Source organism: Microtus ochrogaster, linkage group LG8 (assembly GCF_000317375.1).
Source record: "Microtus ochrogaster isolate Prairie Vole_2 linkage group LG8, MicOch1.0, whole genome shotgun sequence".
Lineage (NCBI taxonomy): Eukaryota > Metazoa > Chordata > Mammalia > Rodentia > Cricetidae > Microtus > Microtus ochrogaster.
The window spans coordinates 4406872-4424541 of NC_022033.1; the positions used below are offsets into that span (position 1 = coordinate 4406872).

General features: G+C 49.7%; 2 protein-coding genes and 1 long non-coding RNA gene across 6 annotated transcripts in view; 1 reads left to right on the forward strand and 2 right to left on the reverse strand.

Moving 5' to 3' along the window:
• The window catches only part of LOC101995578 (guanine nucleotide-binding protein G(s) subunit alpha isoforms short), a 52861-nt gene extending 40451 nt beyond the window's left edge, over positions 1-12410 (reverse strand). The window contains exons 1-2 of one of the 2 annotated variants that reach the window (XM_026787291.1): positions 8066-12410; positions 7600-7853 (exon numbers count right to left, since the gene is read on the reverse strand). In XM_026787291.1, coding sequence (XP_026643092.1) covers positions 7687-7853; positions 8066-10436 — 2538 coding nt within the window. In that variant the 5' untranslated portion in view covers positions 10437-12410 and the 3' untranslated portion in view covers positions 7600-7686. Of the gene's footprint in view, positions 1-7599; positions 7854-8065 lie in introns of those variants that run through there. The other variant, XM_005362780.2, reaches the window with a different exon arrangement.
• Positions 1-17670, reverse strand: part of LOC101997770 (neuroendocrine secretory protein 55-like) — a 59721-nt gene that overhangs the window by 36536 nt on the left and 5515 nt on the right. The window lies entirely within an intron of this gene.
• Positions 9860-15050, forward strand: LOC113457845. The gene is made up of 4 exons (XR_003378334.1): positions 9860-9934; positions 12439-12728; positions 13052-13195; positions 14675-15050. It is a non-coding gene; the product is annotated as an uncharacterized LOC113457845 (long non-coding RNA).

Genomic DNA, 17670 nt, shown 5'->3' on the forward strand with positions numbered 1-17670 from the left:
GGGCATCTGTGTGTGGTGGTGGTGGTGTGTGTGTGTGTGTTAATAGTTGTGGGGCATCTGTGTATGTGATGGTAGTGTGTTTGTGTTGATAGTTGTGGGGCATCTGTGTGTGTGATGGTAGTGTGTGTGTGTGTGTGTGTTAATAGTTGTGGGGCATCTTTGTGTGTGTATGTGTGTTGATAGTCGTGGGGCATCTCTGTGTGGTGGTGGTGGTAGTAAGGTGTTCTGGTAGCAGTGGTGTGTGGGTGTGTAATGTGTGATGGCTGTTAATGATGTTGGTGGTTATATATGTGTGTGTGTGTGTGTGTCTGTGTGATGTGTGGGGGTTGTTGGTGATGGTGGTGGTTGTGTGAGTGTGTGTGTGTAATGTGTGGGGGTTGTTGGTGATGGTGGTGGTATTGTGTGTGTCTGATAACCAGATATCAGAGATGCTCGGAATATCTTACAGTGCATAGAAGGTGTCTCCCCCGCCGTGGCAAAATGTTAACGGAGCTGCTTGGAGAACCCCTCAGTTAACAGATCCCTTTAAATGTTCCTGAAATCTCAATGCATAGCTTAAAAGAGTAAGTCACTGCTTAAAATACAAAATAACGTGGGTCTGACTAAACTTTCGGGGCCCCTTTGGGCCTCCTCATTGGGGTGGAGGCCGTGTGAGAGTGAAGCAGGCCCTCCCCCACCTTGCTGGTTTCCCTGTCCTTTCTCACTTGCAATGTAAACCCACCACCTTCTTCTGCTTATACTGCCTCACCATCTAGTGGCCACCTGAAATATCAACCCATATTTACTGTCTCTGGGCTTTCCTATGGGCAGGAGGCCCCTGCACAACACGGGTGACTTTACTGAGAAGCTGCCTGAGCATACACTAGGCCCAGAAGAGCCACTTGAAATGCAAATGCCAGGAATTAAGACGTACACTTCCCACACATGTTAAAACAATCACAACAACTTAGGGACTAATTACAAATAAGCTTTGCTTTTCCTAAGAAGCAACCGTTCGTGCTTTGGTCCTAGCCCTCTAGACACATAGGAACGACCATAGGTAATTATAGATTGAGTTATAGACAGTGCTGTTTTGAAAGGATGTGTTTGAATGGTCCTCAGCACCTATGTACTACCCCAGGGATGCCAGCTACTCTAACAGTTCATCCTTTGGGGGGGGGAAGAGAAAGCCAGTGAGACCTGTAAGCTACTTATGCTGCCTTAGAAGTCAGGGATCAGACCTCAGAGATGGGTCTCAGGAGCCTGGGGGACTCAACATGTCTACCAGTTAAGCTGCAGGACGTGCAGCTGTAGTTAAGTCCCCATTTCTTTTGCAGCTCTGAAAAACCGGGCTCATCTCAGTGCCTAGTTGTGGATTTTGTGTGTCATTGTGACTATGGATGTTGACAGTTGTTTCAAAAAAATCCAGTTTTGGACTTACCTGTGTGCAGGTTACCTGTAAGAATGTCTTCATAGTCGGTTACACATTAGTGACCAGTTTGACGAGAGGCAAACTGCTCACGTAAGGAGGAGGAGAGAGGTAGTCAGATCTTTTGACAGAAGGCACAGGCCAGAGCCAGCAGCTCAGGAGAGAGAATCCAGCTGACTGTTGTGATGTCTTCGTCAGCAGTGGCAGTGAGCAAGCTCGACCATGATACTCCTGAGAAGGTAGGTATAGAAGCTTTCCCTCCCGCTTACCCTCTCATTAGACGGAGTCTCGAGCACTTGCTCTGCCCCCCTCCCCCCAAAAAACGTGTGTGACGGTGTCAGAAACACTGACTGACATCAAATTTTAAATCCCGTAACGATTTATATGGTGTTTGTACCTCTCTCCTCACCCCAAATCGAATCATTAAAATTTAGTAAGGTCCAAGGTTTAGGTCTGGTGGGCAGGAACTTTACAAGTCAAGAAAAAAGAAAAAAAAAAAAGTTCCTGACTCCTCCTGAGCTTTAACAAACCAACTCTGTGAGGCAATGTGGGGTTGTACCTCTAAGGATAACAGAAGCACACGTCCTTAGTTCCCGTGGTTCTGTCACGGTCACTTGCCTGATGCTCCTCTTGGGTCATGGCTTCCAGGGTGGCATATGCAAAACACTTCCAATAATTCTAACTCGTCAGAGACCAAAGCATTCAAGCCTGTGATAGTTGGCAATAATTGAAAAGTTAACATGGGGTGGGGGAAGTCCTTACCTCTCTCATGGGGGTTTCCTCCTCTTCCTGTCCCAACAGCTGCTCTGCTTCATCCGTGATCTGGTTATGGGGAGGGAAACTAAAGACACTTTGTTTTTGCATGTAAAATAAGCACGTTCCAACCCCTGGGCTACGAAACAGTACTGAATTAATTTATGCACAGGCAGCTGATGGCAGCAGAGGGGGGGAGGAAGGGCAAGCAAGAACGACAGATGATGGGGGAAGAAAAGGTAACCCTCTCAGGACGTCTTTCTTCCTCTTCTGCCACATTACCACAGGATTCTAAATTTGGCAAGGTGTCGTTTGGTCTATTGCTTGAGTTGACTCGTGCTTACAAACTCTGCCCAAAGAGTGAAGGGTGAAATGTACAGGCTGGAGGCACAGGGTGCCTAGGCATGAGTTAAAAATCCCTCGCTGAGAATATATGAGAAATAAAACCTCACTGGGAATAGAGAAAGGGGGGAAAGAAGTTGTAAACTCAACATTCGGGGGCTCTCACCCATGAAACGCGCTGGACTCCAGACAATAAACGCTTCCTCCAGGGTCTGTCCCTTCTCTTAGGGAATTAAGAAGGAAAGTCTTTGGAAACTAAACCCCCTCTGGCTAGCTTGTGTTTGAAACTGCTCGCTCGTATTCTTTAGCTGCATAAAGACCTCAAAGAGTCTTCATCTGAAATCACAAAAGAAAGGCCAGACCCATTTTCTTCTCATTCTCTCTGAAGAGCTTAATCCTAGGTCAGGGGTCCCTAGGTCAGGGGTCCCTAGGTCAGGGGTCCCTAGGTCAGGGGTCCAAAGGTCAGCCTAGGACAAAGGATGCCTTCCATTCAGTGGGTTAAGGAACTTGCCAAGGTGGGTGTCAGGACCAGATCCTGAGTGTTGCTGGGAGACCCACAGATGGTGGAGCCCACTGCCCACTGCTCCTAGTCTCTTCCTTTTGGCCCTGTTGTTTCTATTTGAAAAACCTCTATCTTTTCTGTGAAGTTTTATTTTAAAATAAGAAAAACAAAAACATACTAACTTTAATTTCATTAAAACCCTGGGAGGGGAAAGGTGCATTTAACCTGTGTCATAGGTTAAGAAAAAAAAAGTTCAAAAACTAATTTTAATTTGCTACTTGCGTGTCTCCTGGAAAGCACAGAGACATTTGAAAAGCCATGGCTTTGCTAGGAAGAGGGTGGGCACATTTTATTTGAAGGGGGAATTGATTTTGAAAACAAGGGGGTATGCCTAGAGTTGAGGGTTTCAGTTTTAATCAATGAGGCTATCCTCGCCTTTAATTTTATAGCTTACAATAATTTTCCTGCATTAAAATAAAACAAAACAAGTGCTTTTCAAAATCATACACAGATTCTTGATAAATGGAAAAATGGGACCAGGCTGTGAACTAAAAATCAGGATTTCTTCTTCTAAAACCAGGAAGAGAAACTTATTAGGGGTTCTGTAATCTTTCCTCCAGAATTTGGTATATGATAGCATTCCCCATTCAGGAACATAAACGTAAAAGCAAGGGCATCACAGTTATTATTAATTAATAACAATATTAATATTAATGATATTAAATGATAGTGATTAATAAGCATATCATTATTAATTAATAATAATTGCTGCTGCTATTACTGATATTGATGTTGTTACAAGCTTGAGCCCTGTTAAAGAAAATTATTGAGAGACTCTTCTCTTATTTATTAAAAAAAGGGGGGGGGCTGCATTCTAACTTGTGGGATGGGGCTGGTGAGACAAAGCAAATGTGGTTATTAATCCTCCATAACAATGGCTTTCCCCAAATGGGCTGCATACATTTCATGTTTACAGTCAGTGATCTCCCAGGGCCTGACTAGAATTCAGAAGGCAGCAGCCTGGTAGACACCTGTCGATAAAGGGGGGTTGTAAGACCAGAGGAGCACCCACAACAGTCAGGCCCCCAGCTCTGAGGATCTTTCTTATGGGTGTGGTGAGTGGGAGCTTCTCAGAACTAGAGGCCTGAGCCTCCTCATCTTCACTTCACAACCTTTGGGAGAAGAGAAAGGTCCCTAACCTTTAATCCTTGTGACTTGAATGGACTTGCTTATGCAATGGGTGCTTTTATTGCCCACAACTGTTCAAGTATGAATGTGACTAGATGGAACACTTTTTTAAATGCAAAGTGCAGTTAAACCTATCGCCGTCATCACCACTGGCCACTAACAATGTTGAGAGCCTTGAGGTCCCCCACCCTTTTCAAGACATGCAGGAGATGGTCCCAGTTCTGTATGTGTCCTCCCATCTTTTCATGGGAAATCATGTCAACGAACTAAAAATAAAATTACCTATTTAGGATAAAAATGTTTTTGAGAGAAATAGAAATTTCTTAAAGAGCTTCTGCAAAACATAGATGTTAATAGTAGGCAGGCAAAAGCAAAGGCAAAAAAAAAAGTAAAATTTGGTGGGGGGGGGCAATAAGCTATGCCATTCCCACGGCGAACAGTTCAGCAGAGGCATTCTGAATTCAGGGAAAAAAAAATGGCTGCATTAAAAAAAAAATCACTTCGCACGTTGAGGTGCAGTACAGTATTGTACCACTTGGCAGCCAAATAAATTATTATACAATTAATTGTGATTTGCTATATAAATAAGGTACCACTACAGTGGTTATATTATGTATAGTGTTTACCCAACACAATTGTAATAAAGGCAGGAGATACTAAAAAAAATTCTGATCCAGTAGCCCCACTAGAACCGAAAGAATAATACCTAAATGACGTTTTGAAAAGAAAAAAAAAGAAAAAGGTTTAACCTTCAAAATTATTTTAAGCTAACAGCAACGTGGAAACAGCCTGTGATTAGGTTATATTAAAAAACAAAAACCTCAGCTCTCTAGACATTATGAAATTTTTATTAAATTATCTTTTTTTATCTATCATTTATCTTTAAAAATAATTCCAGCAATATGATATTTGGGCAATAAAAACATCCTATGCACACAGAAAAACACTATTTTTTTTTTTAAGCAACAGATGGATATGCGTGGGGTAGGCGAAGAAGCATGTTATAGGATGGTTATTTGATCTGCATTTTCAGGGGTCTGAAGGCTCGGATACTTTCTTTAACACGGTGGAGCTAGAGAGCTAGTATAAAAGTCCTGTAAATGCGAGTAAATCCTTCCCTTCTGTTTCTCCCCTTCCCCAGTCAGTAGCAGGGATCCAGATACAATCCCTGTCTTGTTACTTTAGCAAAATGAAAGTAGCCTGGTGGGGACTGCAGCCTGCTTTGGCAGACAGCAGTGCTGCAGTCTCCCGGAGCAGGGGACGATGGGCATCTTAGCTCAGGCTCAGGCAGGGCCTAGGCTAAGGCTGAGCAGCCTGGCCTGCTCTGGATGCTGCTGCTTCCAAAAGTCTGTAATGACTGTCATCCACAAAGTATAGGCAGCATGGTACCAAAGTACCTCAACAAATGTGCTTCTGTTTTGGTTTAATTATCCCATCTAGGAAAAAAAAAATCTAGGGAAAGCAAGGGAAGCTTTTATTATTCTGAAAGAACCTGGCCCCAAACATGGGGTTTGGTGCAGAGAGCTGCATTAATGGGTACTATAAGTCTCCGCCCCCCACCCCTTTCTAATTGGATTGGAGCTGGGGGCTAAGCAGAAGACCCAAATCCTGGTGCTGGAGGACACGTTAATGAAAATTTCCTAGGAAAACTTTATTTCTCAAATGAGGCAACTGAGGCCCCAGCAAGTAAGGGGCACTGTATTCAGATGTGCATAGGCACTCGCGCCTCTTATCTGCAGACATTGCCCCCCCTCAGCTCCCCAAATCACAGGTCAGCTTCCCGGAGTATGGAAATGGGGACTGCAGCGCGACCAGAACCCTGTCATTGCAATGCCCTATGCTTTTCACGTAATGGGGACATTTGTAAATTTCAAACTACTTCTTTTTTCGTGTGTTTGATTCAATGATCCCAGCAGTTCCCCAGGTAGGCACGAATAAAATGACCATCCCATCTAAAGTCCCAATTTGTGAGAGGGGGCACATCGCAAGAGCACAGTCACATCAGCAATGTTTTTAATAAACATCACCAAAGACTATCAAATATTTAGCAGTCAAACGTAGCACAGCCTCAGACACTATGGCCCTGAGATCCCTTGACAGGTTTTAGAGAATAAAGGAAATTAATCGGAGAGATTCACTCCTGAAGATTTTATTGAAGCCATAGATCCAGACTTTGTTAATTGCTGTTCTGATTAATCTGGTAAGAAGAATGAATGCCTCAGGTTGGAGATGAGAAGGCTGGGGGGGGGGCTCTGGCTGTGGAATGAGGGGAGAGGGGGGGCTCTGGCTGTGGAATGAGGGGAGAGGTCTTGACAAGGGGAAGGGGCATGGAGAGCTGGGGAACACGTTGAGCAGATGGGGGGGAAGAGGAGAGCTTCCAAAGGCACCCATCTGGCTGCCATAACATTTGTTCAATCTTCATCCTAAAGTCTTTATTTTTTTTTAAAACCCAAACTGATTTAGAAAAGATCTTACCTTTGTCCTCTCTCCCCAGCTAAAGCTGCTTGAAAAAGAGTCACATGCAAACATTGACATAGTTCACAAGTCATAGCTCCAGCGCCCCATGCTTGTCCACACATTCATTATGCACTCAAAAGTATTTAATTTTTTTTTATTTTTTAATTGCAATTAAAATACAAAGGCAACATTGCCCTCCCAGCAGAAGTCCCAACCTTTTCAACCAGGGCCCCTCCTACCATAGGCTGTAAAAATGTTAAGTGATTGATTGGCTTACCTCGGGCTCTTCGCTAAGAAGAAAATTATTTCATATAGTTTTTAAACTCAGCCACGCCCACCCCCTTAAAAATCAACCCCGTGTGTTTATAATGTGGCCTTGCCAAACAGGGCTAAAGTGTCCCCCGTTCCTCCTCCCTCTTCCCTCCCCCCAGGTGGGCCCAGTGTGTGTGTGTGTGTGTATGTGTGTGTGTGTGTGTGTGTGTGTGTGTGTGTGTGCGTAGAATACAAAATACAGACGTTGTTCACAACCCCAAAGCCCCAGATACCTGAGTGTCTGGTTTTTCAACCGTTAAGGCGGGAGGGTTTGACGTACGAATTGAGAAGTGAGGAAACGCTTAGCGCAAAGGAAAAAAAGGGAGAAAGACATATGGGGGGGGGAGGAGGGTTATGGAGGCCCGCGGCTACGGTCCCGCTCCCCCCCACCCCCGGCCTGCAGCCCGGCATATTACCCAGGATGCCCAGCCACCTTTGCCTGCGTATTTTCTCTCTGCTTGCTGCTGAGAGTCCGCGCTGAGGTTTCACAGAGTGTGCCAACACGGAAAGTTTTGCTCGCGCCATGGCGCAAATCACAAGGCAGCCCATTTTAGAGTACGAATACACAATCGGCGGGTACACTGAAGGTGCTATGGATGAAAACTGGGACACACTGAGCATGTCATGCACAGGCGGACACAGAAAATGGACACCAACACACACCAACAACAAGCTGTCTGAGTCGAAGCAGCCAGGCGAGGCGGGGGCGCGCACCCGGATGGCCCTAGCCCACCGCGGTCACAAACATCAAACTGGGGGAGCCCCGAAGGGCCCACCCCAGCAATTCCGGGCTCACCTCACGCCCCCGCCTGTCCAGCCTAGGATCGCTGGCTCTGGCGCTGGCCTCCGGCCGGTAACGACCCTCAGTGTGGCTCGGCACCACTTTTCTCCCTAAAGGGCATATACTTCTGCTACCCGAACCCTCGCAAAATCCCCTCTCCCACCCCCAGGGCAGAGTTGGGGTCCCTCCCTGGAACTTCTAGCAGGGTTTCCGGACCCCTCCTCCCTTGGTCAAGGACCAAGCCCCACCGGAAGGCCCTGCCACCCCCTCCCAGGGTGCCCGGGGCCGCCCTACAGCCCAGGGGCAGGAGCTGCCGCATTACCTAGAAGCAGCAGGCGGTGCGTACACATGTAGTCCATCTTCTCCTCCTCCAGTTGCTTGTCGATGAGCTTGCTGCGTTTCTTATCTGCGCGCTTCTGCTCTCGCATCTCAATGGCTTCTTTGCGCATCTGTTTGCGCCTCTCCTCGAAAGGATCCTTGGCCTTCCTCGGGCTGAGGGAACGGGATCTCTCGGAGAGACCGAAGCAGCTTCCAAAGGTTCTGGCGAAGAAGTTGCGCACTGGGTTGCATCCGACCGAGTGGCTCCGGGGCTGGCCGGGGCGGCGGTTTCGCCGCAGAAGCCACTGGAAGCAGCCGTTGGCCCCTTCTTCCGACTCATCACTAGAGGAGTCAATCTCGCAGATGACGGACGACGCCTCCTCGTACCTGCAGCAGCTTCGGCCACGCTCGTATTTGTCTGGCCAGGCGGATGGCCTCGGAGCAGGCCTCGGAGTAGGCGGATCAGCCACCTGGATCTCGGGGCTGGGGGGCCTAAGGTGGGCCCTGCTTGGGGCGGCAGGGATTGTTCTGCCGATAGCCATTGCTCGGGCGTCAGAGATTGAGTAGCCTGCAGCGACTGCCCGGGCAGCAGAGGCTGCCCGGGCGGCGGCAGCTGCGCGGGCAGGAAGGCATGCCTGGGCGGCGGGAGTAGCAGAGAGTGACCTGGCTCCCCAGACCAGAGGACCTGCATAGGCTGCCCTAGCGGCAGTTGCCCTAGCGGAGGCTGACATTGCTGGGGCTCCGGGGACTGCCCCGGCAGCTGGATGGGCTCTGGCAGTGGGGATTGGCCGGGGAGCGGGCTCCGGAGGGGTGATAGGGGCTGCCCGGGCGGCAGGCTCCGCCAGGGTGGCAGAGACTGCCGCGACTGCGGGCTCCACCTGAGCGGTAGGGGCTGCCCCGGAGGCAGACTCGGCCTTGGTGGCAGGGACTGCCTCGGAGGCTGGCTCGGCTGCTGGAACTCCGGCTGCTGGAACTCCGCTGGCTGCTCCGCCGTCGTCTTCAGGCTCGGCAGGGGTGGCTGGGGCGACCGGGGCTGCCCCTCCTTCAGGCTCAGCTCGGACAGCAGGGGCTGCTCCGACTTCTTGTTCAGAATCGGTCTGGAGATCCGTGGGTGTTGCTGGGGCCGGAGGAGATCCGCTGGTGGCGGCGGCGTCAGGTTCAGGTTCGGCAGCGACGGCTTGGGCAGCAGGGGCTGGCTTGGCATCCATGGCTTCTGGCTCGGCGAAGGATCCGTCTCTTCTCTCCGGAGAAGGGACTTTTCCTTCCTCCGCAGCTGCGGTGGTTGGGCTTCCTTCCATCTCGGCTGCTTCTCGCTCAACTGGGGGTCTCTCTGCGCACTCGCTCTTATCTGGGGCTCCGGAGACTTCGATGGGCGGGCCATCACTTGCGATTGGGGGGCCGTCCATATTGACAGTGGTGTCGTCGTCGACCCTAGTGGAGGCTCTGCCAATCTCAAGCGGGGGTCTGGAGATCTCCATTGGGGGGCTGTCGCATGCGAAGTTAGGAGGAGATCTGATAGCCTCGCTGAATGGTCTGTCAATGGCGCTGTGGACCCAGAGGGGAGGCGCGTTCTCGGCGGGAGCGAGGCTGAGCGCCCTCGGGACCGCGGCTGCCGGGAACTCGCCGCCAATGCCGATTTGTGGGATGACGCGGGGGAGTCCTGGGGGTGGGCTATCGCCCCCAAATTCTTCTCCCTCAAGCCCAAATGGCACAGATTCTTCCGGTGGAGGACTGTAGTCGTCTCGGAAGCCAGCGTTTGCAGATCTGAGGTTCCCGGGCTCCGAGGGAAGAGCTTTGACGACTCCTGCCTCCGGACCTCCTGGAGCAAGGTCTGGGACTTGCAAGCGCAACTGGCTCCGATCTTCCTGGGCAGGTTCGTTGAACTCAAATGGCATGGTTTCTTCTGGTGGGGGGCTGTAGGTTCCCAGGCCTGGGTTCTCACCACTGGGGGGCCTGGGCTCCAAAAGCGCTGGATTAAAGGCTTTGATGCCTGCTTGGGTCCCAGATGTTCCAAGCTGCTCCAAGGTGGGCCAGAAATCGTCGAGGCTGGACTGTTTGGTCTCAAATGGCATGGCTTCCTCTGGAGGTGGGCTGTAGTCTCCACCCACTCGGACCTCCTCGATGCCCTGGTTGAGGCCCTGGAACTCAGATTTGGAGACTTCAGGGGTTCCAAGGACCTCATTGCTAGTCTCGTCGGCGACGGGCTCATTGTCAGACGGTTCGGTCTCCATTTCTTCGGCTGGGCCAGGCCCAGCACCGGGGGCAGCTGCCCCTGCGGCTTCCAAAGGTTCTTGCTCGGGCTGCTCGCCGACTTCAGCGGGGATATTGTGTTGTCCTGGCATATTGTTGCCGTGGAGGCAGTTGCGCATGCCCATAACACTTTGGCGGTTTTTCAAAATAAATTTGGGGCCCCGTAAGACGGAGCACCCAGCCAAACTAGGGTGAAAAAAATTTTTTTTTTAAAAAATTCAAGAATTGGCTGGAAAATTCTCCAGCCTCAGTTTCCAACTTTTGTAAAGACAGGTGCTCAGGCTCTAAAAACCCCAAACCATGGCTGAAGTCACTTATTTCTTCCTGGGAGAGCCTGGAGACTTCCTAGTCAACTTTATCCGTTCAGACTGCGGTCCGCCAGCCACGCGGAGGCTTTTTCTCTTCTTTCTTCTTACTTTGTTAACTTTAGCCCCGCCCTCTTGGCATTCCAGAGCGTGCCGATTCGTCTCGAAAATCGTTAGCAAAACTCTTTCTCAGCCGCCAGAGGACGCCGGTCTCAGTGTTGAGCCGGCTCCGGGAGGCTGGCTCCCAGTGCCAGCCGTTCCCGACTTTGGGTAAGGGGGCTGATAAACGCAGGCCTGACAGGGACGTTCGACTCCTTTCTCTTCTCTCCCGGACTGATGCTGAGGCTCTCTTGCTCGCTTTTCTTCTGGCCAGAGAGAGAGCACGCTCTCCTGCGTTGCTGGGACACGTGACGTAAGGCGTGGGCATTGGTCTGTCAGAGCACAGGCGCTGAATCCCTCCCTCCCCATCCGGTTCTTTCCGAGGGGGAGGAGGGACTGCAGGAGGGCGTTATTACCCAAGATTACCCCAGTGTGCGGCAAACCCCTTATCCGGAGACCCCAGACTCAGGCAATTACGCATACTCAGCTCCCAGTCGGGAAAATGAGCCTTTAAGATAAATGTAAAGGGATAGAAACACGCGCATAAAAAAATGCGACAGGTGGGCGTGAGCCCACCGGAAGAGCAGAGAAGGGGCAAAGGGTGAGGGGCTGCCAAATGCGAACGCGCAATTTGTTTTTTAAAAATGCTCCGGAGTCGTTTTATTTTAATTCATTTTATTTTTTATGTTTTTGTTTGCTGTTTGTGAAGAATAGCTCCGGTAAATCCCTTCAATATTCCACCGTTCCCCGTTGTACTTCGGGGGGTCTTAGTGGTGGCCTAGTGTGATGTATGCAGTCAGGGCTCGCCTTGTTTATGTGGATGGTGACGCAGTAGAAATAAGGATCTCGGCGGTGCACTGCGGAAAAATCAAGCGAAGACCCCTACGCAGTCCCCGTGGTTGCCGCGGCCGTTACCGTGCAGATAGGGGAGAGGGTACAGGGCTTACCGGAAGACCCCTATATAACACAGGCCCCCGACTTCTGCTTTCTGGGGGAGGGTTAAAGGCGATTTCGGATGTGGTTGATAGTCGATTTGGAAGGGTCTTAAAGACTAGACAAACCGATACGCATTAATCATCGACCAACCGTTCCGCGGCACTAAGAGTGACTGAGACCCACAGCTTCCGGCCTCCAGGGCCTGCAGCCGATTCGGTATTCAGTTCATTTAACCCCTCTCCATCCCCTTGTCAGCCCCGTGCCAGTCCCTCTCTTTCTCGTGTGAGCACTGTGGAGAGATGCTGTTCTTTGAACTACAAAAGTACACACAGGCTGCATTAAGCGCGGCCACAAAGTCCACGGCTGCGTGCCCCTTTCGGTGCCGCGGTTGGCTCAAAGCCGAGAGAAGTAAACAGCCGCATCGCCCAGTGGGCTCAGTGAATGAAACACAAAACGTCATAGGGCTGGGGTCTACAGAGGGATTCAAAACAGGGGCTGGTTTAAAAAAAAAAAATTTGGCCGCTCTCAGACCAGAGCCTATAACGCGGCACACCCACCAGTCGGCAATGGCGCGAGGCATTGTCTTTTCTGGCAGTGCAGCCAGGCAGTGGGTATGTGGTTGTCGGACCTGTGGGACCTTGGGGTAGGAGAAAGACTGTGGAGTCATACACAGGTAGATTGCAGAAATTATGCACCATGTGGCTGGCTGTACTGCAAGACACATGCGGGTGTACCGCGGCAAGCTCTAACTCTCCGAAGTCTAACGTGTCTCCTCTTCTCACTGCAGGCTCAGAACACTACTGTGCCCTACCTACAGCATCCACGTGGTCGCCCGAGTAAAGGAAAGCAGTCAAAGTGGACCCCTAGTGAATCCCTGGGACCACCCGAAGGCGCGTGCCCTCAGCTCTACGGTTCGGTTCGACACGGTTCGACACAGTCCATGCCGAATACTCTGAACTTTGGTCCAAAGTTTCGGTCAACTACTCCCACACAAAATGGCGAAACAATTTGAACACACTCTGAATGGTCCAACTGAATCTCAACCACCAACCCACTCCCCTCCGACCCCAGCGTCAGGTCAGCTATTGGGCTGGGGTCACGCCAATCAAGGACGCCTGGCGAATGAGCGGGGGGCTTCAGACCGGAAACCGGATATGGGTGGGAGGTCCAATAGGGGGCGCCGCGTTGGAACGCCCAAAGAGGTTGTGCTTGCTGGGTTGGTTGCAAGCGGTTGGCGGGTGTGCGTTTGGCGACCAGGCCTAGAAGGCCACGGGCGCCGTAGGTGCCTTAAGGGTCAATCTTTTTAATGCCCTTAATCGCCAAGGCCAAGTGGGAAGGTCGGGGTCTCCCATGATCCACCCCTTGGGGTCATGATGGCGGTTGGCTAACCCTCTTTACAGAGATGGCTACCGCTGAGGCACCGCGAAGAAGCATTTCCAGGGCCTGGAGATGGTGATCTAGGCCCCTGGAGAGAGAGAGAGACGAGCAGGAAGAATGGACAGAGGTCATTTTCCAGGGATGCTGAACCCTGCACAAGGTGGAAGGTCAGTAGACGCTGAGGTTTGAGACCCAAGGAGACCGCCACGCGGCTTTCTTGGGCTTCTCAGGCCTCTCACATCCGCCCCTAAAGCACATTCATCAAAAAAAAAAAAAAAAAAGGATTCAGATTCTCTTTGTTCAGACATTCTCATGGTCTGTGGGAATCTTTTGTTCCACGCTTTTTCTCATATCGTGCTTTTCTGACTGGGAAAAAGAAACAGATCGTGCCAGTCTCCTTGCGAAGGAGCAGAACGGCATGAAAATGAAAAGAGAAGGCCTCCAATCGGAGGATTTGCAAAGACCGACCGGAGAAAATGGCGCCTCGAATGGTTCTCCATAGAAAGATGTCTTGACTGTGAATAGAAGGGGCGGGGCAGGGTGGGCACACCTTCACCTTATCTGGAACAAACAATTCTACAAAAGGAAGAGTGGGTCCCTGTCGCGTAAACGATCGAACCCCTTTGCTCCTATAAAAGCGGTGGGAAAGACGGGGTGGTTTTAAAAAAAAAAATCAACTGGATGGGCGTTCTGAGGCATCATCCATGGAGCATCCGGGCTATTTTGGCAGGAAGTGAAAAGGAGGAAATGGATTAGATGATAAAAGTTGTGTTTTCTCCCCCTTTGTGGATGAGGATTTGAGTCAAATTTTAGAAAAGACAGAACCAACATGGAGGTTGGTTCGGATGAAGGGAACAAAGGAAAGGGGGTGTGTACCAAGAAGGCTGCAGCTGCGGAAGTCCTTTAAGGGGGGACCCAGCCTCAGTGACAGAAAGAGAATCAAGAGGGTTCCCTGATGCCCCCTGAAAGCCCTTATGTTAGATGGGTCACAAAGGGCTGAAGAATCCAAGACTGGGAACTGCAGAGGGAAGTCAGGGAGGGGCTGGTATGGAGGCAGGAAGGAGTCTTGTTTGATTTCAGACATGGCAGATGTGAAAGGAAGATGGACGCCTTGGGGCGGATCTTTACAACCTGTTTCTAGGAAGGAAAGGTCTGACTTTTAGGAAAAGGGTAGAAAGCATACATTCAAATTGGCAATCAACCTTACTAGGATTTGAGATCACTGAATCAGATAAAAATTCTGATAGTCAGAATAAAAGGGATATATTTGATTTGAGAGCAGGGATGGCTCCAGAGGACAAAGTGAGGGCAGCTCCCTCTGGACCCTGGCTTCTCAACCTCTGCACTGGTGACTTAGGTTGGGGTAATTCTCTGCTATGGTGACTGTCTTGTGTGTGGCAAGATATTATATTGCTTCCTTAGTCCATACCTCCTAGGTGCCATTAGCATCTCCTTAGTAGCCATAGTAAAAATGTCCTCATATTTTGTCCAAATAGCTTCTGGAGTGCAAAATCACTCCTGGTTGAAAAGAACTGAGAAAGAATATTTTCACTTGACTAGAAACCATTTTAATTTAAAGGTAAATTCATACTGGGAAAAATAGAGCTCAGCACTTAATCCTGATCCCCCCTCTCATTTTCCTCTAGTTACTGAGCAAGTGAGTTGGATGAGTGGGGCTAAGTGCTGAGGCTGTTGTACGCCAGCAGCATGGCTCAAGAGGGTCCTGCAGACGAGCCAGGTGTTGGAGAAGCTGAGCAGCACAAAAGATAACTGGATGGCCTGGCCCAAGGACTTGGAAAACCCAGAATGGTAAGAGCTAGAGATAATTAGCATGCAGGTTGACTGGGGGTCACCTTGTTAGGTTGTGAGCCTGTGGAGGCTGGTGACTTTGCTGAATTGATAGAGAAGTATATGTCTGACCTGTTGAGAAGAATCGGTGTTGTGTATTGGGGTGAGGGGAGCACCTGAGCTGGGGCCTTACCCTACTAGGAATGAGATTTTTAATGGTTTCCCCCATTATAACTAGACACTAACAAAGGATCTTTTTTTTCTCCCCATTTATTTGTGTGTTACACACTTGTGTGTGTGTGCATGTGCTTGGCACACATGTGCCCATGTGAGGGTTAGAAGATAACTTGCAGGGGCTGGTTCCCTCCACACTGTGGGTGCCATGAATCAAGCACCTTTGCTTACCCATCTCACCAGCTCCCTGACAAAGGATGTTAAATGTCTTCCCTATTGCAGTTGACTTTGTTAGACAAGGGAGGAGGGGACTATTCAGAGGTGCGATTGAGAACAAGGGAAGAGGAAGTCAAGACAGGCGAGTGCCGAACAGGGCTGAATAGGTGTGAGGATCCAGAGCTAAGCTGCCTCTTGACCTCATCCACATGCGGAATGTGCCAGAGTGGAAGGCTATGGGGAGATGATGGTTTATCGTCTGGGGAACAGGATTTGCTGTACTAGAAAAGCATGGATGCATTACTCATGCTTCCATTAGACTCTGCTTTTCTGAGGAAAGGCAACTTGCTCAGTGCAGCCAACCCAGATGCCCAAGTGAGAAATCAGATGTCCTTTTGAAAGTAAGGGCAACTGAAACTCTCCCTCAGCCTCATTAACCTGAAACCATGTGGTCTCCCTTTCCTGTGATACCCCAGGCTTTCAAAACTTACACTTGTGTTTGTTTATGATCAGCAATTGTGTTTCTATTTACATTTTAGGGTTTTTTTTTTTCCTGACTAAAGCCCAAGGCCCCTCCAGATATCCTGACTCTCTGGATTCTTCCCTGTAGCCAAGTAGAGAAGGCCCTTGGGAGGCAGAGAGGTAGAGTGAGCAAGAGGAAAAGCAAGCCCATTGGCACTGAGGTTTCTTTGGTTTGTGGCTTTGGGGAAGGGGCAGCCTTCTCTGCACTATAGCTCTTGTTTGTACCATTGGCTTTTAGGAAACTGACACGGGAAAAAAAGAAAATAAAAAAAGAATTCGGGCAACCACTAAGTTTCTAATCTTCCCAGTGACAAAGGTTTTCTGAGTGCTTCCCTGAGTAGCAATAAGACTTTGAAACTGTTCAATTAATTACTGCTCAATTAAGACTGCTGCAGCCCCCCTTTCTCTGCCAGTGTTGGCCGGTGGAGGCAGCAGCAGCTTACTGCTCTCTGCAGAAGGGGCTGCAGAAGGGGCTGTGTGGCGAGTATTTGAGGCACATGCTGATTGAAGGAAAGAAGCCTCTATCAGATAGGGCAAGACGCTGGACGCGGGGCTGATGTGGGGCGGGTATTAGGGGGATGAGATGATGTTTATGAATCCACCCCATCAGCTCTGGATGAAATAAAGCTCAGGCTCAGGCTTGTGAGCAGGGTTCAATCGCAGCCTTCTTTGTAGCAGGGTCACCAGATTGTGCCTCAGCCTGTCATGCTCCTGCCACTTGCAGCCACACAAGGTGTCCACGCGGTGCTATGGTTTCTTTGTGCAGAGCAGCTAAGGATGCTGCGGAGGCTATTGAGGGAGGGGTACCTATTCCAGATGAGAGAGGCAGCACCAGGGAAGGCTGCTAGCAGGGGTGGGGGTGGGGTGGGAGGTGGGTTTAGTGGAAAAGCTATTTAAGATTTCTGTAACTCCTGGTGGAAATTCCAGGCACCCCGAGGGCTTCTGGGGCCTGAATGCTATTTGAATTTAAGGGGAATGGTGTATTTCACCTTCTCACACAACCTCAATTACCCAAAGCAAATCTTCCTAATGAAGTCTAATTGGAGCAGCAACATAAGCCAGGACACCCAGACAGCTCTTGCCTTGGGGGAAGGGGAAACCTGCCAGCTTCTGCTGCCCAGCAGTCTTTGGGTCTCACTCACAAGTCTGAAAGTGGAAGCCTCAGAGGCTGTCCTTCCTAGAGTCAAAACCCAATGCTCAGGTTTTAAATTGTTAAATAAGATTGCTGACTTTTAAGTCTTTTTGGTTGATGAATTTGAGATATTTGTTTGAAAACTCCTTTCTGTAGATAAATTAAGTTGAAATTCCTGTGCTAGTTGCAATTCTGTGGGACTATGAGGGCACAGTGATTTCAGAGTGACTATCTGAAATCTTCATCAGTGGCCATCTTTGCCTCTTAGAGGTGACACCTGCTCCTTGTTGCACCTGGTTTTAACTCCTTCAGTTGCCAGAGACTTGCAGCCAGCCATTATCTGATTGTATCTTCAGCCTTTTTCTTCCTAAACCCTTCAAAATACTTTTGCATTGTTATAAATTTACTGTTTTTGTCACCTCCCTCCTGGTCTGGAGCTCCTTCCTGCATGGGTGCTTCTTTACCCCCTGTAATCTCACCACCCTTTTTTGTCTTTCTCAAGTTTGCCCCAAATTACTGCCCACAGCCATCCCTTGTTCTTCCAGCTTGAGTTAGCCCTGGAGCAGCCACATCCCCTTGCCAATGTTTAATGTTCTTGCCCTAAAATAGGCCCATAGTAAAAAAAACAGGTTCTCCCTACAATTGAATCTGTGTAGGCGGCTTCCCTGCTCCACAGTAGAGGTGTCAAGTCGCCACCCCCCCCCAGGGTGTCCTGCCTCTGCTGGCTGAGTACCACGTGGCTCTCTCTGCCAGCCTGCCTCTTGGACTTAGAGATCTAGGGCTCTAGGTTGTCTGTCTACTCAGGCTCAC